Genomic DNA, 25,134 nt, shown 5'->3' with positions numbered 1-25,134 from the left:
TTTTGGTCTCTATTTGGACTCATATTTGTCACTTTCAACACGACATGAGCATCTTGAATTGAGTCATAATCTCCTAAGTGAACCATGATATCTAAGGAAGAAATTGATTAAGGATTTTCATATTGAAGGCATACATTATTATTGTCATCGAGAGGATACATTTTGAAATTTATAATCACTGAAAAGAAATCAAGGGGGAAACTTTGAGAATGAATGCTCTCAACCAGTATACAGTATTATTTTCTCTACACCCTGCGTGCTTTTACCTTTATTTTCTCGTTCTATATGTAGTCACTCTCAATTTGTGTGTAACTCATTTTCCTCCAATGTATAGAGGAAAGTATTTTCACGCACAGAGTAATTTTTATTGTATCACAATTTATTTTTTTGCAATTTACTTTCTTGCAATTTATTTTCTTGCAATAAAAGTATTGTAATTTAATTACTTATCAATTTGATCAATTCGACCGATTCGTATAGGTTCATGCGATTCACCTTCCCATACATCTCAGCTCACCACGTCAATCACTAAATCCATACTATGGATGCAAATTTCTTCCTCCTTGATCTTGGACAAAATTGTACCTACAAAACAATTAACACCTTAGGTCAAGGCCAAGAGCCTCACGCGCCCACGATGAATGGGGGGGCTTTGGCCGAAGAACCTCCGATGCCAAAGTTAGAATTTTGAAAGAAAAGTGTTTGAGAGCTTTGGAGAATTTTGGCAAAAGTCAGGACCTAACTTTTTGGTGAGAATGAGAGCCTATTTATAGGGATAGGGTTCTTGATTTAGGTTGAATTTAGGAGTTATGGGAATAATTGACTAATTAATTTAGCAAATAAAATTATTGCCAAATTAACTAGCTAATTAATGTAATAAAATAGGTGAATATGATGAGATCAACAAGGGTGGCCAGCCATTTGGGATTTTTGGGTAGTGGGTTATGTAATGGGGATTAATTGGCATAATGGGTCATTTAATTGGTGATTTAATGGATTAATTAGGAAATAAATCCATTAATTCACCAATTAATCTAATTTAAATGGAATGTTTGGAATGGTTACCTTGTGGAGTATATGGATGAAATAAATTTTATTTGTTACCTTCTTTAGGCATTTTTTACTTGGTTAACGGATGATTGCCCGTTGCTCGTACTTAGGAATCCCGGTATGCCTCAAGGGTATTTTTGTCATCTTTTATCCAAAAATCCACGTGTCGCCTTGTGAATATTTTTGGCTCCACAAATACCTCCACACTTGTTGGGCTGCTCGCAGAAAAAGGCAGCAAGTGTAGAGATCATCTTGCTTTAGGAAACGTAGGACTGCTTCCTATTTTGATGTAGATTCTCTCTTTAATAGGAAATTAGGTCTTTCTAGGAAAGGGAAATAAATTTCTCTTAAAGCCTAATTAAGTCCACATTAAGTGGATTATTAAATCAACTTTGGAGAGTGATTTATTATACCCTACAAGAGAGAGAGAGCTTAGACGATATTTTGTCCCCCTCCTTTAGCAATCTTCTACATCTTGCCCGTGCAAAGGACCGTCTTTCATTGATTTCTTCATCTCTAAGATTTGCATAACTACTCACTTTGGTCTTTGAGATTTGAAATAGATAGAATTGGTCCCTAAGTTTGTCCACAATCAATCATTTTGATCATTCCGTGAAAAAAAATCTCTATAAAATAAGAATCAAATGACAAAAATACCATCATTTTGGTCAAATCATTTTGGCCTATTGTTTATCAAATTGAGAGTAATTTTATTATTTTGATCCTTATGTAACATAATTTTTTACTCAAGGATCAAAATGATTGATGATGAACAATCTTAGGGACCACTTTTATTGATTTCAAATTTCAGAAACTAAGAGAAGTTATGCAAATCTCAGATATCATTTTGACTAAAAAACCTACTAATAATAATAAAAAATGATTAAGGGCTCCAACACCTATAAATAGAAGCGTCTTTCGGTCTTTATTTTTTTTTTTTATCAGCACTTTTGGTCTCTATTTGGACTCATATTTGTCACTTTCAACACGACATGATCATCTTGAATTGAGTCATAATCTCCTAAGTCAACCATGATATCTAAGGAAGAAATTGATTAAGGATTTTCATATTGAAAGACATACATTATTATTGTCATCGAGAGGATACATTTTGAAATTTATAATCACTGAAAAGAAATCAAGGGGGAAACTTTGAGAATGAATGCTCTCAACCAGTATACATTATTATTTTCGCTACACCCTGCGTGCTTTTACCTTTATTTTCTCGTTCTATATGTAGTCACTCTCAATTTGTGTGTAACTCGTTTTCCTCCAATGTATAGAGGAAAGTATTTTCACGCACAGAAAAATTTTTATTTTATCACAATTTATTTTTTTGCAATTTACTTTCTTGCAATTTATTTTCTTGCAATAAAAGTATTGTAATTTAATTACTTATCAATTTGATCAATTCAACCGATTCGTATAGGTTGATACGATTCAGCTTCTCATACATCTCAGCTCACCATGTCAATCACTAAATCCATACCACTTCACTTTCACAAATATCAAAGTCCTTGACCAAAGATACGAAGAACCCTCAACCGAGACGTGTTCATTCCTCAGTCATCTCAATCGCATTGAAAAAGTCAAATCAAACGCAACCAAAATCACTGTTAGAAAGTCAATGTAATTAGATAGGAAGGAATTATATGATTGATTTGTCTTTGATACTTTTCATTGATGTATTCCTAGATTGTAGGCCTTCTTATTGTACAAGGAAAGCTATTGTATATATTCAGTATTCTATCAATGAAAGAATCATTCTGGCCAAATACATTTTTTTCTCATGGTATCAGAGCAGGTTTCAACTCCGCATGTGTAAGTTTATCTTACATTGTCAGTCCCAAGCCCGGATAAAGGAAAAAGGGGAGGGCGTCAGGTAGTCGATAGCCGGCACTCCTAAGTTACGTCGAATCCTTATGAAAATGAATCCCCCACTTAGTGGGAAAGGGCTTTGTTGTTGTTGTTGTTGTTGGTTGTTGTATCAGAGCATGTTTCAAACCCCTGCTCTCTCTAATGTAACCAGAAGCATCAAACTTCATCTTTTTCGTTGTCTTCCTTCTCCATGGGTGACAACGACAACATCATTATCAAGAAGGGCGATGGCAAGAATTTTGCTGACCCATATTTTCTTCATCCTTCAGACCATCCTGGTTTGATTCTAAATTGAATGGGGACAACTATAACACTTGGTGTCGGGCTATAGAAATATCATTGAGTGCCAAAAACAAAATTGGTTTTATTAACAGCAAAGTGAAAATGTCATATGAAACAAAGAAACCCGATGAACATGCTGCATGGCAGAGATGCAATAACATGCTTCTTGCTTGGATCATCAACTCCATTGAATATGACATTTTGGACTCGATTCTTTACTTGAAGACAACCTATGAAGTTTGGGAAGATCTTCAGGAACGATTTTCTCAGAGCAATGCCCCACGAATTTTTCAGCTTTAAAGAGATTGCCTCTCTCAACCAAGGACAACAATCTGTGGCTACTTATTACACCAAATTAAAGGGGTTTTGGGATGAGTTGGCATCCTATAGTTCTTCAATAACCCGCACTTGTGGAGCATAAAATGAAGTCAACAAACTTATGCAATTCCTCATGGGATTGAATGAGTCTTACAGTGCTATTCGTGGACAAATCTTGTTGATGAATCCACTCCCTTCTGTCCGACAAGCGTATTCCTCAATCATTCAAAAAGAAAAACAGCAGGAGTTGGGCATTATCTGCAACCTAACTGAACCAGCAGCCATTGCGGTTCACCATTGCAATAACAATAGGCAACAACAATAGTCATTGTAGAGTAGCAGCAATAGTCGACCTCATCTTCACTGCTCTTACTGCGATGCTAAGTATCACACGGTCAAGACTTGCTGGCAGAAAAATGGTTACCCACCGGATCATCCTCGTCACAATCCTAACAAGACACGCAACTCCAAACAAAGTGGTGATAGTGGTAGCAGTTTTTTCTCGTGGAGGTCCTTCTACCAACCACGTTACTTCTATGCCCACCATCAAGGATTTTCAAGCTGATGTGCCCAACTTGTCCGAAAAACAATATGAAGACATCTTTTCTGTATTGAATTCCAAGAATGATGGCCCACCAGCTAAGAATGATGGACCACAAGCCTATGCTACCGCTTTCATCTCTTAACCATCAGGTTTGTCACTGCTTGTTCCCGGTCAATGGATAATCGACAACGGAGCAACGGATAACATCACTCGCTCACCTAGTTTATTGACAAACTCCATTAAAAATATTTCTTTGCCGCCTGTCTCACTGCCTAGCAGAGAGAAGGCTTCTACTACTTCGATTGGCAACATTCAATTAAGTGATTTACTACAATTGAAAAATGTTCTATGCGTGCCTTCTTTCCAAGTTGATTTGTTATCTGTTGGAAAAGTTACAGATGGGTTACATTGTTCAGTGACTTTTTTTCCCTCTTGGTGCATTTTACAAGACTTGATTTCGAAGGTGACGATTGGTCTTGATAAGCGACAGGGCAATCTATATTACCTTGTGGTGTTGGCTTCTACTTCCTCTCTACAAAGCCAACCCTTATGCCACCACATCACTGTTTCCGTTGATCTTTGGCATCGTCGTCTAGGGCACCATTCTTTTGGGCATCTGTAATATTTAGCAAATAAAACCTTAAATTTCCCTTTTGATTCAAGTCATAGTTGCCATGTTTGTCCGTTGGCGAAACAAACTCGCTAACCTTTTAGTCGTAGCTCCATTTCAACTTTTATGTGTTTGGAACTTTTGCATTGTGACATTTGAGGTCCTCATAAGACTACCTCCCTTAGTGGTGCTGATTATTTCTTAACTATTGTTGATGTTTTTTCTCGTTTTACATGGGTTTTCTTAATGCGACATAAACACGAAACACAAACTGCCCTTAAAACCTTCTTTGCTTATGTTGAAACTCAATTTCACACCCAAATTCAACAAATTAGAGTAGATAATGGGGGTGAATTTTATTCCATGCGGGATTTCTTCTCTGAAAATGGGATCATTTATCAACACTCTTGTGTTTACACACCACAACAAAATGGTGTTGTAGAACGAAAAAATCGCCATCTACTAGAAACTGCCCGAGCTTTGTGTTTTCAGTCTCATTTATCGACTAAGTTTAGGGGGGAGTGTGTTCTCACCGCTGCCTATCTTATCAACCGTCTCCCTACACCATTACTTTAAAAAAAATCACCATTTGACATACTGTACAACAAGCCACCCTCTTATTCCCATTTGCGTGTATTCTGTTGTTTTGCCTATGCCACCTCAGTCCACCCTCCCTCTAAGTTCTCTCCCCGGGCTTATCGATGTGTTTTTCTTGGTTATCCTCGTGATAAAAAAGCTTATAAAGTTTATGATCTTGAGACACATAAGATTTTCACCAATAGGGATGTCATTTTCCTTGAAGACACTTTTCCTTTTGATCCATCCACCACCGCTACAACCTCTCCCAACTTACCCGATTTGACTCACTCAACACCTTTACCCCTTCCATTTGTCACCACTACCTCTGATATCCCACCATCTCTTTTCACCTTACAACCAGATCATGTACCCCCCACTTCATCTCATCTCACCCCTCTTTCTCATACTACATTACCTTCCACATCTCTTCCAACACTTACTGACCCATCCCCATAACCTTCACCATCCGACCCCCTCACGGAACCCATACCTGCACCTTCACTCGTTGCTCAACCAACCCGTTTTTCCACACGCCACAAGGAGCCTAATGTCCATCTCTGGGACTACGTTTGCTCGCAGGTGATGCTGCCCCCACTCCAATTTTCGTCGCTTTTGTCATTCGGTTCCACCAGATGTACTCGTTATCCCATTTGTAATTCTATTTCCTATCATAGATATTCACTATTGCATCTTTCTTTTGTTGTTTTCATTAGTCGAAGTGTAGAACCTTCCTCTTTTGCAGCGGCTCTTCAAGACCCTAATTGGCGCCAAGCCATAGATTCCAAACTTGACGCACTTTCTTCAAACAATATCTAGACTCTTACTCTGCTTCCTCCCAGCAAACGTCCAATTGATTGTAAATGGGTCGACAAAATCAAGCATAATGTTGACGGTTCTATCGAGCGTTACAAAGCTCGTTTAGTAGCCAAATGATTCACCCAAGCTAAAGGGATTGATTATCGTGACACTTTCTCTCCCACTGCCAAAATGATCACTATATGCTGCCTCCTTGCCCTTGCCGTTGGCCAATGGTGGTCCTTCTAACAATTTGATGTTCATAATGCATTTCTTCATGGTGATCTTTAGGAAGAAATTTACATGTCTCTTCCTCCTGGTCTTCGACGACAGGGGGAGAACCTTGTATGTCGCCTCAACAAGTCCTTATATGGCCTCAAGCAAGCTTCTTGACAATGGTTTGCAAAATTCACAGAAGCTATACTTGCCGCTAGCTTTACTCAATCCAAAGCGGATTATTCACTCTTCATCCAAAAGAACGATACATCTTTCACAGCTTTGTTGATTTATGTTGATGATATTATTATTACAAGCAACAATTTGGAGGCCATTAATGCCCTCAAAAGGTTTCTTCATACCCGCTTTCGTATTAAGGACCTTGGCAATTTGAAATATTTTTTGGGTATTGAAGTTTCTCGTTAAAAAAAAAAGGACTGTATATTTCACAACGAAAGTATGCCTTTGAAATAATCAAGGATTGTGGTCTTTTGGGTGCCAAACCCGTGGGATTTCCAATGGAGGACAACAAACTTTTGGATAAAGGCGAACTACTCAAAGACCCATCTTTGTATCGAAGATTGGTTGGATGCTTGATCTATCTTACCATTACTAGACCGGACATCACATACTTCGTGCATGTGCTCAGTCGTTTTATGCATCAACCGTGTCAGCCACATATGGATGCAGCACTTCGAATTGTGCAATATTTGAAGTTCGCACCAGATCAGGGCTTATATTTTCAGTCAGATATATAAGTTAACTTTGAAAGCTTTTTGTGATTCGGATTAGGCCAGTTGTCCGATAACTCATCGCTCTACAACTGGGTATTGTATATTCTTGGGGAATTCGTTGATTTCATGGAAGACTAAGAGGCAGAAAACGGTTTCGCTCTCTAGTACTGAAGTCGAATATAGTGTCATGGCTGGGACATGTTGCAAGCTCATTTGATTGCGGTATTTGTTAACAGATTTGCATGTACCCATTTCAGAGCTTGCCACTATGTTTTGTCATAACCAAGCAGCATTGCACATTGCTGCCAGTCCTGTCTTTCATGAGAGAACACGTCATATAGAGATGGATTGTCATTTCATTCGGGACAAGATTTTAGACGGTTCTATAGCTACTCGTTATGTCAATTCTTCTCAACAACTGGCGGAGATATTTACAAAGGCCTTAGGCAAGGAAAAATTCTCATCCATGTTATGCAAGTTGGGAGTTCTTGACATTCACTCTCCAACTTGAGAGGGAGTGTTTGAAAGTCAATGTAATTAGATATGAAGGAATTATATGATTGATTTGTTTTTGATACTTTCCAATTGATGTATTCCTAGATTGTAGGTCTTCTTATTGTACAAGGAAAGCTTTGTATATATTCAGTATTCTATCAATGAAAGAATCATTCTGGCCAAATACATTTTTTCTCAATCACCAACTTTTCTTTTACCCGCTTGGTCTTGGGCTGCGAGTTGGCACACCCACAACCCAAACTAGAAGGATCAAGAGATCCCAAAATCACCAATAGTCTTTCTTTCACAGAGGAAACTTAGAAGTTGGGATGTTGCTAGCAAGCAAACTTGCGATAATTGAGCAATAAATTTACATCATTTTAGTATAAATAATTATAAAAAAATTAGAATATTTCAAAAGTATTCATCATAATAAGATTGCATTTAAGATAAATTCAAATAAAAAATTTGGAATTTTTGGAATCTCCAATTTTCATCTAATCTCTTTGAAAATATTCTCATTCGTAATATTTTTCAAATTCAGATTAAAATTTTGGGAAAACTAATGAATAAACCTCAAACTTTTTTTTTTGGTATCCAAACCACTTAATGAACTTTTATTAATAATAAAGACAAAAATTAAAAATAAGAGGCGGTGACATTTTTGTAAATAAGCTGAACTTTGATGGCACCGATTGTTTATACACGATTACAAAAATGCAACCAACTTTTTTTTTTTTTGAGCATAAACTGACTCTTTGTTTTTTAACATCAATTTATTTACTATATTCCCACTAAACTTCAACTCATTTACAAAAATATAACCGCACTTTTTTGTTTTGTTTTGTATTATTAAATTTCTATTTAAGTGTTTCGATTACTTTTTGTAATTTTGAGGACTTTTAATTAAAGCTTCACTCTTTTTTTTTTTTTTTACTCTTCAAGAGCTTTTCATTAAAATGCTCAATTTTAATGAAGGAAAAATTGGGTGACAAGTATCCATCCGCAAACCAAAATGACAGAGAAACAAAACCAATAAACCATACGACGTCGTAAGATCGAAGCGGGCCACATATAATAAAAACCGGCCCGGCCGTAGGATATCTGCAAATGTTGGGCCAGCCCCCAAAAAAGCAACAGGCAGGAGATAAAAACGAAGAAGATCATGACTCGGAACTCGCCGAGTCAACTCGGCCTTCTCTCTCAGTGTTCGACTGTTCTGTGCTGTTGCTTTCTTCTCTACCTCGGCGCTGCCACACGCATACGCCCTCTTTTTCCTCTTTCCCGCTTCGGTGCCCCTTTTCGTCATTTCGCCCCCTCCCATGGTCCTCCTCGCGAAATCAGACGGCGCGCCTCTCTCCACGTCACCATCGTCTTCTTCGTCCCCACGGCGACCTCTCCTACGCACACATCTAGATTATAATTTTCATGCAAAATACCATCGAAATTATTATTAACCGCTTCGTCTTTTAGCTCTCTCTCTAAAGCCTTTTAGGGTTTCTCATCTTCCACCCAAACGCAATCTCTCTCTTCTCTCTCTCTCTCCTCTCTTTCTCTCTCTACGAACCGTCGAGTTCTCGCACCTCCGTGCTCTGCTGGTCAATTTCGCCATTGAAGCTCGCCGCAGGTATTCTTTCGTTCGATTCTCAGTCTCTTTAATTTTTAAATTTTTTTTTATTTAGGGTAAAATTTGGTGTCAGTTATGAATCTTGCTTCGATTTGTGCATTTTTTGTTTGTTTGGTAGTTGCTAATGTTGAGGATTTTTTTGTTTTTTTTTGTTTTAAATTAGGGTTTTGATTCTGTGATGGTTTGAAATTTGGGGACTTGGAGGTGGCTTGGTGTGAAATTTGTGGAGTCTTTTTTATTTTGGCGGGTTGGGTTTGGGTTGTGTTGGGATTCATGGCAATTGAGAAGAATAACTTCAAGGTTTCGAGGCTTGATTCGGAGTTTTCTCCCAGTAGTAGGAAGAGTATGTCTAGTGATGAGGATGAGCTACAACAGCGTAGCTCTGCTGCGGAATCGGATGACGATGATGAATTTGATGATGCGGACTCGGGAGCGGGGTCTGATGACTTTGATTTGTTGGAATTAGGGGAAACTGGTGTGGAGTTTTGCCAAGTTGGGAACCAGACTCGTAGCATTCCTTTCGAGCTGTATGATATTCCAAGCCTTGAAGATATATTGTCAGTGGATGTATGGAATGAGTGCTTGAGTGAGGAGGAGCAGTTTGGCCTCACTAAGTATCTGCCTGATATGGACCAGGAGACCTTTATGATTACCTTGAAAGAGCTTTTTACGGGTTGCAACTTTCATTTTGGGAGCCCTGTTAAGCAGTTGTTCCATATGTTGAAGGGAGGTTTGTGTGAACCAAGAGTTGCTCTTTACCGGGAGGGTTTGAATTTTTTTCAGAAGCGGCAGCACTACAATCTTTTGAGGAAGCATCAGAACAGTATGGTTAGTAATCTCTGTCAAATAAGGGATGCTTGGCTTAATTGCAAGGGATATAGTATTGAGGAGAGGCTCCGGGTGCTGAATATTATGAGAATCCAGAAGAGTTTGATGGGTGAGAAGATGGAAGATATGGAGGCTGACTCATCAGAAAGAGAGTCGGGTGAAGGTTTACGGAGCGACAAAATCAAGGACAGGAAAACTGCACAGAAAATGGCTCGTTATTCTCCATACGGGGTGGATACAAGTGTGGAACTTGCATCAAAAGGGCGGTCGTCAGCTATGGACTTGGCAAAATATGGGAAGCAGAATCCGAAAGGTATACTGAAGTTGGCTGGGTCCAAGACTCCTTCAGCAAAAGAGCTAGCAAACCATTCAGGACCATACAGTTCAGCCGTCGCTCTTCCTCGGCAGCATAAAGCAGTAGGGGATGATGCCGGGGCAGCACTCAGAATAAGGGATCAATTTATAAGTGGTGATGATGTTGAAGACGCAACATATGGATTTGACATTCAGCGAGATAGAAATGTGTCTCGTGGTAGCAGTATGGATAGGTCTGGTGTTTTCAAAGTGGGAAAGAATCATGACCTTTTAAGAGGCGATGAATTAAACACTGACAGTTTGATGGGTCTGCCTCTCTCCTCAAAGGCTGACGTTTATGCCTATGGTAGGAACCGCAGTGGAAACCTTTTGTCAGAGGCAAATGTTTTAACAGCAAAGCCTCCTAACTTGAGAGCTCCCTATGAATTTGGTAAAAAGGCCAAGTATCCAGAAAATATTCATCAATTCACAGCTGGGGATCAGATGAAGTCCTTGAAAGCCAGACTTCCACAGCCACCGCTCAGAGGAGATCAAGCTGACTTATCAGAACGTGCAGAACCATTCTGGCATAAAAGGACAGAAGGGGATACTTTTTCTATGGATTCTCCCTTAAGAGCCGATGATTGGAATGCTAGGAGCAAGAAATGGAAGTTAGGGAGGGAGCCTCCTGATCTAAATCACAAATCATATAGAGCTTCCCCACCACAGAGGAATGCTAGGTTTATATCTTCTGAATTTAGAGCAAAACCATTGCAAGAGAAGATGAGAGATAAGAGAATGCAAAATGGAGGATCAGAAATGGCAGCATTGAAAGGTAATAGAATGTTTGTAAAAAATGAAGATACGGAATCAGACTCATCGGAGCAATTTGACGACGATGAGGATAGCAACCCTTTGTTGAGGAGGAAGCTGGCTTATCCCAGTGGTGCTATGGAAACTTCTCCATCTTTGTTGAATCCCACTCTAGAAGCAAAAAGGACCAAATATGCGAAGAAAGAGGTGAAGGAGAGTTTCCAGGCTCTTGATGGGATCAATTACTCCAGTAAGATGGGTGGTTTTGCTGAACATGGACATATGCGTAATCGAGAGAACTATTCTTCCAAAGCAAAACAAAAGGGTAAGATGCGAGACAATAGTCCCTTACATAACTCTTCGACTAGAGCTTTCAAAGAGTGTTATATCCCGGGCTTGAGTAAATTTAATGATGAAGGTGATGATTATGATGAACAGAAACAAATCTACAAATTGGGCAAGAATGCCCAATTTCAAGGGGAAGCTGGTGAAAGTTTGCACACACCCTCATGGAAGGTCTACACTGGAAAGCAGAAAAGAGAAGTTGCCCATGATCATTCTGTGCCAGAGTCTCACTATTTTGTTGACGAGGAGGATGATTCACTTGGAATGCAGTTCCTAGGGAATGGTGGTGGACGGGGTAATATCAGGAAGAAAGATCAGAACATTGAAGAATATGTGAGTGATCGCCATGAAAGAATTGAGGTCCCATTATTGGGGTGCAACATGATGGCAAAGAAGCGGCAAGGGAAGGAGGATGTGTCGGATACTGGTAGAGGAGATGAAGGTGGCGACCTCCAGTCTAACCATAAACAGCTCATTGTTGATTCCAGTTCCTTTAAAAAAAAGGCAAAGAGGAAGCTAGAGAATGAGACTGTTAGTTCAGATGTAGAAATTTCTGAGCAACCAATTACAGAAATGGGAGCAACGGATATGGAGCCGGAAACCAGGCCCCAGAAAAAGCCATTTGCTCCAATTACACCTACAGTTCATACTGGTTTCTCATTCTCGATTATACATCTTCTTTCAGCTGTTCGCTTGGCAATGATCACTGCAGTCCCAGAAGGTACTGTTGGGGAATCTGTCGATGAACCAAACAAAACTCACGAGGGTGCTGTCAATGGGGTTCTTTCTTGTGAAAAGCCAGATGTCAATAACTTAGAGCTTGCTGGAGAAATGAATATGCCTTTTCTAACGGTTCAGGAGATTGTGAACCGTGTTAGCTTGAATCCAGGAGATCCTTGTATTCTTGAGACACAAGAGCCACTTCAGGATCTTGTGAGAGGAGTTCTAAGGATCTTTTCATCAAAAACAGCACCTTTAGGAGCAAAAGGTTGGAAGACACTGGTTGCCTTTGAAAAAGCTACAAAAAGCTGGTCATGGACTGGTCCAGTTTCTCAGAGTTCATCAGATCACGACGCCAATGAGGAGGTGATATATCCTGAAGCATGGGGTCTTCCGCACAAAATGCTTGTCAAGCTGGTGGATTCGTTTGCAAATTGGCTCAAATGTGGGCAAGATACCATTCAACAAATTGGAATTCTTCCGGCACCGCCCTTGGAGTTGATGCAGCTCAACCTGGATGAGAAAGAAAGGTTCAGGGATTTAAGAGCTCAAAAGAGTCTTAACACCATTAGCCCAAGTTCCGAAGTAGTGAGGGCTTATTTCCGTAAGGAGGAGGTTCTCAGGTATTCAATTCCAGACAGGGCCTTTTCTTACACAGCAGCTGATGGTAAAAAATCCATTGTTGCCCCATTGAGAAGGTGCGGTGGTAAGCCAACATCAAAGGCCCGAGATCACTTTATGCTGAAACGTGATCGACCACCACATGTTACAATTCTTTGTCTTGTGAGAGATGCAGCTGCAAGGTTGCCTGGAAGTATTGGCACCAGAGCAGATGTTTGCACTTTAATAAGAGATTCTCAGTACATTGTTGAAGATGTGTCTGATGCACAAGTTAATCAAGTTGTTAGTGGTGCCCTGGATCGGTTGCATTATGAGCGTGATCCATGTGTGCAATTTGATGGGGAAAGGAAATTATGGGTCTATTTACATAGAGAAAGAGAAGAAGAAGATTTTGAGGATGACGGTACTTCATCTACAAAGAAATGGAAGAGGCAGAAAAAGGATGCTGGTGATCTACCTGACAAAGGAGCAGTGACTGTGGCTTATCATGGGACTGAGGAACAAACCGGATATGATATGTGCTCTGATCTCAATGTCGAGCCATCATGTTTGGATGATATGCAACAAGATGTGGAGGATAATACTGATACCAATAACGGGTCTGAACAAGATGAAATGCGCCAAGGCAATCCAATGCTTTGGGAGGGTCATGGCTTAAATCCAATGTGCGAAAACAAATTGCTGTGTCAGGAAAATTCCACAAATGAAGATTTTGATGATGAAACGTTTGGGAGAGAAAGGACAGTTGGGCTCTTGAGTGCAAGCTTATTGTGAGGTTAAATTCAGGTAGTTTTCAGTGGCATTTTGCATTATCCCAAATGATATTGTCTTCTTTGTGTTAGTTGGCAAGTTACTCTTTTGAATCGAAATTTTATTCATGCTATTAATATGATTCATGAAAGCTGTAGTTGATAGAACCAACGTTAGGTATCCGTTTACACGAAGAAATGTCAGATATAGTATAGTTGTGACAAGGAGAAGTAACTTGTTACGTTTAATCAACTACTTTCCCATCCATCATGTGGGGTTCTGACGAAGAACATTGATATGTTTTGCAGGCATAGCACTCCATCCACCTTCCCATCAGATCGCATTGTTGTTCCCGGTCAAGGAGATTGAAGGTGCAGTATTTTTGCATATAGTATTGATTCTATCAGGAAAATGTAGGTTAGAAATTTAGTCTTGTTCGAGGCTCATGAGTTGGTACGGGTGGGGTGGATATATATATATATATATATATATCGTTATAATTCTGCCTTTCCATAAATAAAATTTTTGTCTTTATATATTTAGATCTTGAAGAAGAAGCAAAAAATGCAGTTGATAGTTGATAGCGGTGTGCATTAAGTGAGCAAAAATGGCCAATTCCATGTTTGGTTTTTTATACCTCTGGTTTAGAGTTAATTGCAAGGATCTTGATGAGTTGTTTTCTTTGACAAAAAGAAAAGAAACATTTATACCACGAAAAACAATATTTAAGATGGTTTAGTTCTGATTTATGGTTTGATAACATAACATTCGAGAAATGACTAAATGGAATGCGGTCATAGTCTCTGCGATCTATATAGGTTTTCGGCATTTGTCTCTGTAATGTTATATCATAAGTAAAACATTACTAAAATATTTGTTGAGTGAGAGCACGTAACAATCTCATTTTTGACAAGAAATTGTTAGTCACGGTTTTTAATCAATTTTGCCAAATGCAACAATAACCTTCCTAAAACCTCTTTTAATCAAAATTGATTTTTCTTCACTGCTTGATTCTATGATCTGGTGATATTTCGTTTTCTCTGAGAGGCCTTAGGTGAAATATTAGGAATAATGAATTCGATACCAATTTATTTCCTTACTCGTAATGTATAAATATATTGTTTATATAAAAAAATATATAGATTTTTGTTCATTGCGTATTGACCGAAAATCACTTTTGGTTAAAGTGGTTTTCAATTTGTGCTTGATTTTGTTCGCAATTTATGGATCATTTTGAATAATTTCTCTAAAATTGAATTCAATCCCAGAGTAATTTGCTTGAAGTTATAAAATATATTATTTTCAATACTAGACGAGTTCATTGACAAGAAACTTTAGCACGTGGTTGTGGTATATTACCCTTAATTGGAGGAATTATTTTTATTATCTTAGATGAAAGTTTATTATTCGAAACACACTTGCATTATTTGACAACAAAAAAAACACTTGCATTATATTCTTTTTATACAACGTGCAAATTTTTAACAAAAATAAATAAATAAATACAATAAAAGAATGAAGTTAGTGATAATATTTTAATCTTTTCAAAGTCTTAACTTAGACTCGATAAGATCCAATCCGATATGATTCGGATCCAATAAAAATTATTGAATATGGATTATCAAGTCAAATATCATTTGTATCCAATGATCTGATTATAAATGAATTTGGATACGGACTTAGGTTGATACAATCCGTTTACAAGTTGGATATGGGTGGGATCAGTTCAGTAATCCGATTGATCTCCCAAAAACATAAAGTTGAATATCAGAGTGTGCAACAAACAAGACTAACAAGAATAATAGAAATATTATTAAACTAACTAGAATGCCGAAACAGCTACAAAACCCTAAGAGACTACATTGTGAATGACTTATTCTCAAACTAAATTACAAGCAATATTTATAGAGAACTAAACATAAGAAACCCTAACTCAAATGAGCTAGACCCAAATCCTAAACTAACAAGCAAAACTCAAATACTAAAATAAACCTAAATACTAATATTTTCCAACACCCCTCGTCAAACTCATGGTGGTACACGACATGAGTTTGCCAAAGTAGATGTGGATGCAAGCTTTGTTATGCTAACTTCCGATGCCAATTTCAATACGAAATTCCATTGGTGCAAGTGCAAGATTCCAAATTCCAATGCCAATGCCAATGACGATGCCGATGCTAATGTCAATGCCGATGCCGATTTCCGAACAAACAAACAAAAAATCCAACCAAAATTTTTTTTCCCTTTTTTTCCTTCTTTTTTCCTTCTTTTTTCATTCCATTCTACTTTTTCCTCTTTTTTCCTTTGCAGCAATACAGACTTACGGATACTCCTGCAGGTTGCGGCGTTCAAATGTGCAGAAGCAAAGTCACATGATAAAAAACGAACGAACAATTTTTTTCTTCTTGCAAACAATCAATACCAACTAACAATCTGAACACGAACGACAACGGAAACAAGCAAACAGATACCAACCTGAAGCAGATTAAATCCCAAAGGATCAAATCTGCTCTGATACCAAGTTGAATATCAGAGTACGTAACGAACAAGACTTACAAGAATAATAGAAATATTATTAAACGCACTAGAATGCCGAAACTACATTGTGAATGACTTGTTCTCAAATTAAATTATAAGCAATATTTATAGAGAACTAAACCTAAAAAACCCTAACTCGAATAGGCTAGGCCAAATCCTAAACTAACAAGCAAAACCAAAATACTAAAATAAACCTAAATACTAATATTTTCCAACACATAACACCACCAAAATAATTTTCATATTTGGTTCGGTTGAATTGTTGTTTCTTACTTCAAATAGCAAACAGTTCAATGGTTTGATGGTCAGTTTTATGAAATTACTGAAAATTTGATTTGATTGGGTTCATAGTTGGTCTGGTTTGGTCGGTTTCTTGGTTCACACACCCTTCTTTAACTCCTACACATCTTTGTTAATTTTTGGCCATTGATCTTCTTTAATTCATCCAATAGGACGACCGAAAATTGAAAGAGGTGTGTGAGAAATAAAAACGGGTGTGCATAAGACCACCCTTAAATTAAGGTAATGCAAATGTAGAGATAGTTTATTCTCTTTGATTTATTAATTGTGTTGTAATACTATCTAGGGTAAATGACAAAAAATTACCTCAACTATTGGTGTTACGACACTTTCATACCTCATCTTTTAAAATTGACAATGTCATACCTCATCTTAAAAATTTGTACCAATGTTATACCTTCCGTTACTTGACCGTGAATTTTTGAGTTAAATGCTGACGTGGCTTGATTCGGAGCCCACTTTCTATTAAAATATTATTTAAAACTAAAAAAAATATTTAATTTTTTTAAAATATTCAAATAATAAAGAAAAGTAAATAAAAAAAAAACCTCAGGTCAGTTCATCCCTCCCCATCTTCCTGCAACCCAGAAATGAGGAAGAAAAAAAAAAAAAAAAAAAACCCCAACCCAACCCAGTTCCTCCCCCTCCCCCCCCCCCCCCCCCCCAACAAACCCATAAAGAAGGAGGAAAAGAAGGAAAACAAAAAAACAAAAAAAACCCCAACCCAACCCAGTTCGCCCCCTCCCCCACCACAAACCCAAGTAATTCCCTGTTCTTCCTTTACTAGTTTCCCGACGAGAGGCTTCGGCGAAAATCAAGTTTAAGCTCGACGAATTCGAAGTTCTGTGGACTCGAATTGACTTCCATTAAACCTCAGGTATAATTCTTATTCCTTGCATGTCGAATTTGATTGGAAATTCAAGGCTTGGACATAATCTGTTACAGAAGCCCTTGCTGCACCACCACAGCGAACACCAAGTTATTTATGGCATTGACCCATGAAATGCTCGCCAGTTCGCCCCCCCTCCCCCCCAAAAAAAAAAAAAACTCAGAAAGAAGAAGAGGAAGAAGAAGAAAAAAGAATAAATAAAAGGAAACCCAGTTTGTCCGTCCCCCCCTCACCCAACCTGTAGAAGAAGAAGAAGAAGAAGAGAGAGAGAGAGAGAGAGAGAGAGAGAGAGAGAGAGAGAGAGAGAGAGAAAAAAAGGAAACCCAATTCGTCTGCCCCCCCCGGCACCCACCTTCCCTCCACACCCATTCCCCCCATTTTCTCTGCGCCCAGGTTCTCAACCTTCAGAATCGGCCTGGCAAAGGTTTCTCGATTCCACCTCAACGAGATCTGGGTTTTTTTCTGGTTTTTTTTTTTTTGGGTTGCAGGTAGTGGGTGCGAGGAGACAAATTGGTTTTTTTTTGTCTCTTCTTTTTTCTGGGTTGCAATTGCAGGAAGGGGGAAGAAGATGAAGATGGGGAGAAGAGAGAGAAGGGGGGGAAGGGGACGAACTGAGTGTTGGTTTTTTTTTTTTTTTTTAACTTTTCTTTATTATTTTAATATTTAAAAAATATTAAATGATTTTTTTTAGTTTTTAATAATTTTTTAATAGAAAATGGGTCCGGATCAAGCCACGTCAGCATTTAACTAAGAAATTCATACCAAGCTAACGGAAGGTATAACATTGGCATAAATTCATAAGATGAGGTATGACATTGTCAATTTTAAAAGATGAGGTATGAAAGTGTCGTGACACCAATAGTTAAGGTAGTTTTTTTTAATTTACCCTACTATCTAATACAACTAAACGGAAAGCTAAGTCATACTATGGGTCAACTATAACGGATTCAAAATTCTTACCTCATGCGGTCCTAGGATTAAACAAAAACATCTCTCGCAATAGGACGAGGGGACGAACACATTGCGGTAACTTACCGACGGTCGTTTTGGAAGCCAATAGAATCCTCAATACTCCTCCGTTAATATCTATTTATGTTTGACATGAATTATGGTTTGCAAAGAAGCAGCTTCCTTAAACACTCAAAAAACAATCAACTCCTCATCAAAAATCCAATGGCAGTTTGTTACACAAGCGGGAAATTCAACGAACTCGAATTTTGAAGTTCCCCAAGAACCCTACGTACTAGATCGAATTCTCCATCCACAAGAAACAATCAACGAATAAGAGTTGCATAGCACAGTGACTAAATAGTACATATATATGCCATATACGTTATGTACACACGTGTTTTTCTGACCACTAAATGTTCGCGTCCCCCTCTCTTTAGTTAATAGCAGTGAGAGGAACTCTGGAGTCTCTAATGGATTGAGCAGCCTCGTACGCCCCTGCGATGTGTTTTATGTCTCCATTGGCTTGCTGTTTCGCCGATCTTTCATCCCAGAATAGCCTCAACAACTCCTCAAAAGCTGGAGTCCTGAGTTCTTCAATTGATGCAACGCTTGGAAGATTGAATGACCTCTTTCTTGGCGTGGAACAAGATGGTTCGTCCACCTGCTTGTTGCAGAGGTTGAAAATATCGTTAAACACAGTATTATTAAAAACGTAACTCTACTTAGAATTAGTTTTTCAGAAATTTTCATTGAGCAAAACAGTTATTGCACGTATTCATCCAGAAGAGATTTTCAGAACAATTATTGCACTCTTAACAATCTTACCACGTATTCATCCAGAAGAAATTTTCCTGCATTTTCGGTGATTTCAACAATATTGTGGTAGTGACCTCCCTTTAGTTCCCTCAGATCCCCGCAACATGGAACAATCATTGAATTTAGATTTCCACATGCCTCGTGGTCAAGTTGTAATGAATCTGCAAATACTTGCTTCAGTAACTGTAGTCCAACATATAACTACGAAGACAAATGTCAACTTAAAATGTGAAATTGGATACTGACGATCTATGGAGGAAAGGAGATTCTTGTCTGCGATGTCTACATCTTCTAGTGCAGCTGACACAGACGAGGAGAACCTATCACGTAAGGTTTGATTGACTTCCGTTCCCCTCCTAGTTGAAGAGAAAATAAATGAATAAACTTTCAATTGAGACCCACAGTATTTCTCTTATATAAGGAATGCGCTTGAAGTATTAAAAGCATACCTAACAATAGAGTCCACAGAAGCAACATTTCTCTTTTCTAGATTGAGCAAGGACTCCTGAGCTTTCTTCCACTGTGCTGCACCCACTGATGCCTGCTTCAAACTGCACATTTTTGTTCGGTGTAAGTAATGGGCTAGAAAAATTCAAGTAGCAGAATCATGCCAAAATCGGTATAAATTCCTATATCCAGAGACGAATATATGTACCAATTCTGTAGAACCTCCTCCATGTCTTTCTTTCCACATTCCACAGCCGTTGTGTCTTCACGGTAATGGGATTCTGTTTTTTCCATGTGAAGTGTCCATTTGGTTTTGATAGACGAAGTTGAATCTTGCATGGTTGACATTTCTTGCTGTATTTTGTTGGTTCTGCTTGTTGCACTCTCTCGAAGATCATTTACAGCAGTTTGTACCTAAAAACACATAAAGATTGTTATTAAGAAAAACCTAAATAAAAAGTCGTTGCTGAATTCTAACATAAAACCTCAAGAACAAGGCATAAGGAAATGGTAGCAGCCTAAGAACAAATCATACCAGTTTTTTCTTCCTGGCATTTGAACTTGCCAGCAGCTCTGCCACTTTCTCTAGTAACTGCCTTTCTTCATTAGCAGCACACTCCTACATAGAGATTAAAAATAAAAAAAAACCAAGCGTTTAATTAGACGAATGAGGTTGTTCTACGGCTCATTCAGTTTAATAAGTGCACTGCACCCACCTCAAACTTCTCTTCAAGTTCAGACAATTTCTTGTCGTTGACAGTTTGTGCTTCTTCCACAATTTGGGTCAGATTGGATGCATGCAAGTCTAGAGTTTTGAAAAAGTCCACAGTTACTTTAGAAACTGAACGTGCAGTTTCGACAGCTCTGGCATGAGCCTGTGCAAATCACAGAATTTTTAAGCCAAAATGATGATTGAATTTTACTGTAAAGGGAAATAAAGCATCCATGAAACCAACAATATCTTACGTACCTCACGCTGTTGTTGTGCAAATGCATTTAGCTTTTCCTCTTGGTTGTGAAGATTACCTTGAAGATCATTGAGTAATGCATCAGCTTCTGAAGCAATTCCTTTGAAGAGCTGAATCATTTGGAGAAAGTCAAACACAGAAAAACGAAGAAATCTGAAGACAAAATATATAGTGAACTAATGCTTACATCTTCCAGAGCAGAAGAATGGTTAGAAACTTCAGAGTTTAGATGAGAAAACGTTGATTGCGAATTTCCTTCAAGATCCCCAGCTATACCATCTAGAGCTTTAATACCAGAACCATACATGTTTTTAAGCTTTCCTAATCTCCCTTGTAGTTCTTCAGTAGCCTTCAAAATTAAGCCAAATAATGAAGTTGTAATAGACTGACAATTCAATCTCAGGAATGCATGCAAAGACAATCATCTTCTTGTCTAGACCTTACCTCCGCCTTCGTTGATACAAAGGACTGCATGTCCTCTTCCATATCTTTTAATTGCTGCTCCTGTTGTGTCACTGCAACTGCCACAATCTTATGCAAGACTTCAAGCTGCTGAGTTAATTGGGACTGAAATTTCTGGACTAGTATCCGGTTTCCATCTTCAATTTTGTCCTTGCGCTCTACAAAATCATCGAAAATAAATAACCCGAAGTTTTGAGGAGATCAAAGAAGAAAATACAAAATAATAATACAAACCAATTTTGGCAAATAAACTGGACACATCTGATGCAGCATTCTCTAGCTCTGCTCTTAGCTCAAATGCACGCCCGACGAGCGATTTCTCTGAAAGTTAACAATTGAATAATAGTAAGAAAAATGCATTTAAAAGTACCTTCCAGCATGAAATTTAATAGATGCATAAAATTGAACATGAACTAGTGTAGAATAATCCCGAATGTCGACTGTATAACTTTAAAGTACGATGAAATGGAGATAATCTATGGTCTGAAAATGCAGATGGTGACATGACAATTTATTTTAGCAGACAACTTTGCTCACCCGATTTGAGGAGATTCACTATCAGAAATTCCTTCTCTTTGATGGTCGCATTTGCTTGTCGATGCTTGTCCTCAAGATCATACAGCGCATGTCCAGTTTCCTCAAGCTTTTTCTGAAGTATAAAGTGTTTGATTATCTCAGAACGAGAGCAGAAAGAACAAAAGGAGACCCTGTAAGTTGATATTACAAATGTATTACCTCAGTTTTTTCAAGTTTATCACTCAATTCTACAGCCAAAAGTTGCTGAGAACTGTAAAGTTCCTGAAGCTCCTGCAATTGCTGCTCTTAGGCCAACGTAACATTTATATTAGTTCCCACCCTGTAGTCACATTATTCAAAAAGAAAGGAATGAAATCTTGATGGAGATACCTTGTCTTTGGAATCAGAATCAAGTTCCATCCGCTCTATCTTTTCAGCCATTGCCTACAGTAAATAAAGAGTTAATGAAGTTAGTAACCAGTCAACTGTGAACGTAGGAAAAGCAGTCCATAATTCAGTTAAATGACAAGAATAAGACCTTCTTCTCTGCTTCTTCACTAAGATAACGATCACGTGGTATATAGATTCCATTCTTCTCTCTGGCAGCATATACCTCTGAATGAACATAAGAAAAATGTCATACAATTTAGCTTGCAGCAAAGTAACTATAAAGAATCATTAAATAACCTGTCAAACAAAAAAAACTCTGGAGAGAGATATAGAGAGCACATCAACGCAGGAATCAGTTAACAACCTTGCTTGAGCCGATCAATCTCAGAATACAAATCCTTAATCAAAGCAGACTTCATCATTTTTTGATTGACCTGAAACAATAAGCAACAACAAAGCATAACAAGGGTCAGAATGAAGACAGTTCAACTATATAATTTGTGAGAATAGGGATGGAGCAAACTTCTGACCTCTGGTTTGTTCTTTATATTTTTGGCACGGTGTGCATAGTCTAAGGTGTTGAGTGTTTCTTCCAAACAATGGATGGAGGGTGATACGGTAGCAATTATGCATGTCTTTGTTTTCCCTCCTAAGGAGTCTCTCAGCAATCTTGTTAGTTTACTATCCCTGATAATTCCAAACAATTCAATTGTAAATCAATTTACTTTCTAGGGTTTGCAAATATAGTCAAGAACAGTACGGGATGTTAAGTAGTAATACCTGTATGGAACATGACCAGAGTGCTCAACTAGAGCATTAATGACACGACCAAGAGTAAGCAAGCTCTTATTTATCTCCCCAGCTTCTCTTGCTCTTCCCTGCAAGTGAAAGTTTCTTTTCAATCAGATACACATGGTGAAAGTTCCTACTATAATGCATTAAAGATTTATTCTCTCTTTTTTTTTTTTTTTTGTTGATATGGACTCTTAATGAACTGTAAGGATTACAAAAGCTCAAAACACAAACTTCCATTAATAAATGGAAATAAGATCTTGTTAGTAAAATAACATTCCAAATAAGCCACCATATGCATGTGCTATACATCATTATATTGACTAGACAATTAAATCCGTGCCTTACCTCTCTTGCACCAGAGCGCGAAATGTTCTCAGAACCAGCAAGGTCGACAAGATTCAGCTTCCCACATTTAATCATTTCTTCACCCTCTGGAGTGCATTCCTTAATATGGATTGTGATGGAAAATATTGAGTGTGAACGGCTGCTTTGCTTGTTGAGAAGAGTCTCAGCTGTTCGCCTTTTTGCAGATCCCTTCTCCAAGATTTTGTAAATTTCATTTGCTGTGCACACTATCTCTTCTTCTAAGCCTCGTACAAAAACACCACCTTTTCCATCTTCCATGAGAGCTATGGGTTTCTTTGATTTGTCATCTACAAATTTCGTGTTCTCATCAGGAGCCAAAAGATCACTTATCTCCTCATTGTACAGCTCTAAAAATGTGACTTTCATGCTATACTCAGCAACCTGAGCTTCTAATATGTCAAAAATTTGTTTAACGGCTCTTGGGATAACACCCGCATCACTAGGAAATTCCCCATTCTACAAAATCACAAAATTCAGTCAGAAATCTATTTAGGAAACAGAATATTATAACGTAACATACAGAGTGCCGTCTATTCTAAAATCACAAACAAACCTTCTTTCTTGCTCCTCCCTCCATTGTGTATGTTTTCCCCGTCCCTGTCTGACCATAGGCAAAGATAGTGCAGTTATATCCCTCAAGCACTTCATTTACGATAGGAGAGACAGCCTGGTCATACAGTTCCTTCTGTTGGGATGCTGGACCAAAGACCTAAACAACATTATCCAACTTTCTGATCACTTCCCAGTACAAAGAAAGAATATTACAAGTAGCATAACATCAAGGAACTTATTTCAACTACACTTCACTAAAATGCAGTATAAATCTTTATTTAATTTCAAAACTTTGTGAACAAAAATTGATCAAACCCCACTAATTCCGTTCATCTTATAAGACCCTAGTGCAACTTTTAAAGTAGAACAAGATGAAACACAAGAATTTAAGTTCCAATATTCCAAGCCACAAACCTTGTCAAACGCAAAGGTTCTATCAATCTGCTTGTTAGCTATATTCTGAATTGCAGCAACTTCCCTTCTACCCTCATTGCAAGAAATCACGACGGGCGTATGCACCCTCACTTCGTCTTCACTCAATGGCCTGCAAACCAAATCAATCGAGTAAGTAATTCACTCAGACAACATCTCACTGAACTCTACTCAGAATCCGACTCACCTGCAACGCACAAGGACCTGCACATTGACACCCTTTTCCTTCTCATGCCTGTTTGTCGAATTCGAATCCCCGGATCGCAGATCTCGCACCGACTTGTCGCTCGACCTTGGCGTCTGTGACGGTGATAGTGATACCAATCCTCCTCTTCTCTGTTGGGACTGCGAGGAATCCATAGCTTTGTTGCTCTCTTAATCTGAAGAACCTTCACTCATCAGTACCGGTGTACACACACACACACACACATACAATCATTCAAGATTAGTGCATAATTTGAATTTCCAATCTTTGAGTCAACGATCGGTCGCACAAACAAATTCAAGCAATGCAATTCCGAATTCATCTAGATACGCAGATTTGAATTGGAAAAGGATCGACAACGAACGATCGAAATCCAAATGTGCGCGATTCAAACCGAAGAAATCAAAAAGCAAAAGCAAAAAAGCAGAATTAATGAAGAAGAGGAAGAAACTTACAGTGAAACCGAACTGCCGGCCGGCCTGCAAGCACAGGGAGATCCTTATACCAATGGCGATGACGGTCTCTAGAGAGAGAAAGTCGTAGTCGTAGAGTTTAGAGAGAGAGTGTGTGTGAATCTGTATCTCTGTGTGAATTGTAAATTGTAATTTATGGAGAGAGAGAGAGAGAGAGAGAGAGAGAGAGAGAGGGAGGTGTGAGAAACAAGCGAGAGAGAGAGTAGGGACTGTGTTTTGAGAGCTCAAAAATAAAATAAAATAATAATATCTTAATTAAAAATTTAAATTAGACTAATTTTCAAGAGACGTTACGGCGGTGTTTGGAATATGTGAGGACGGCACTGACGAGTCCCCTTAACGCCGTCAACTAAAATAAAATCGTTTGTGAGAAGGTAATTTCCCGACCGTTATGAATCGACAAAGAGGGCTCACCTTACCTCACCTCACTGATCATTTCAAAATTTTCGAAACGGAAACCAGGTTTGAACTATTGCCCCTATCGTTACCAGATATTACTGATAGGCCCTTCCTTGTTTTTTACTAACCGCTTTAG

The 25,134-nt window shown here is 38.4% G+C and overlaps 2 protein-coding genes across 3 annotated transcripts; one reads left to right on the top strand and one right to left on the bottom strand.

Moving 5' to 3' along the window:
* The first annotated feature begins 8,615 nt into the window (after window positions 1–8,615).
* LOC103447777 (uncharacterized) lies at window positions 8,616–14,135 on the top strand. The gene is made up of 3 exons (XM_008386984.4): window positions 8,616–9,128; window positions 9,292–13,535; window positions 13,808–14,135. The coding sequence occupies exon 2, from the start codon at window positions 9,402–9,404 to the stop codon at window positions 13,521–13,523; it is 4,122 nt and encodes a 1,373-aa protein (XP_008385206.2). The 5' UTR covers window positions 8,616–9,128; window positions 9,292–9,401; the 3' UTR covers window positions 13,524–13,535; window positions 13,808–14,135.
* Window positions 14,136–18,358: 4,223 nt separating this feature from the next.
* On the bottom strand, window positions 18,359–24,841 carry LOC103447776 (kinesin-like protein KIN-5D). 2 transcript variants are annotated; one of them, XM_008386982.4, is made up of 23 exons: window positions 24,582–24,841; window positions 24,109–24,301; window positions 23,904–24,033; window positions 23,491–23,646; window positions 22,917–23,393; window positions 22,557–22,654; window positions 22,307–22,463; window positions 22,141–22,210; window positions 21,925–22,001; window positions 21,777–21,830; window positions 21,606–21,686; window positions 21,408–21,519; window positions 21,105–21,191; window positions 20,853–21,028; window positions 20,596–20,757; window positions 20,411–20,518; window positions 20,157–20,315; window positions 19,976–20,059; window positions 19,649–19,854; window positions 19,443–19,544; window positions 19,240–19,349; window positions 19,003–19,154; window positions 18,359–18,838 (listed from the first exon to the last, which is right to left on the bottom strand). In XM_008386982.4, the coding sequence occupies exons 2-23, from the start codon at window positions 24,279–24,281 to the stop codon at window positions 18,611–18,613; spliced, it is 3,159 nt and encodes a 1,052-aa protein (XP_008385204.2). In that variant the 5' UTR covers window positions 24,282–24,301; window positions 24,582–24,841; the 3' UTR covers window positions 18,359–18,610. The 2 variants fall into 2 exon arrangements, with proteins under 2 accessions (XP_008385204.2, XP_028944285.1); XM_029088452.2 differs by having other exon boundaries at window positions 24,109–24,310; window positions 24,582–24,800.
* Window positions 24,842–25,134: the final 293 nt, after the last annotated feature.

Source organism: Malus domestica, chromosome 11, assembly GCF_042453785.1.
Source record: "Malus domestica chromosome 11, GDT2T_hap1".
Lineage (NCBI taxonomy): Eukaryota > Viridiplantae > Streptophyta > Magnoliopsida > Rosales > Rosaceae > Malus > Malus domestica.
The sequence above is the reverse complement of the archived record's forward strand: the minus strand, read 5'-3'. Positions and strand labels throughout refer to the sequence as shown.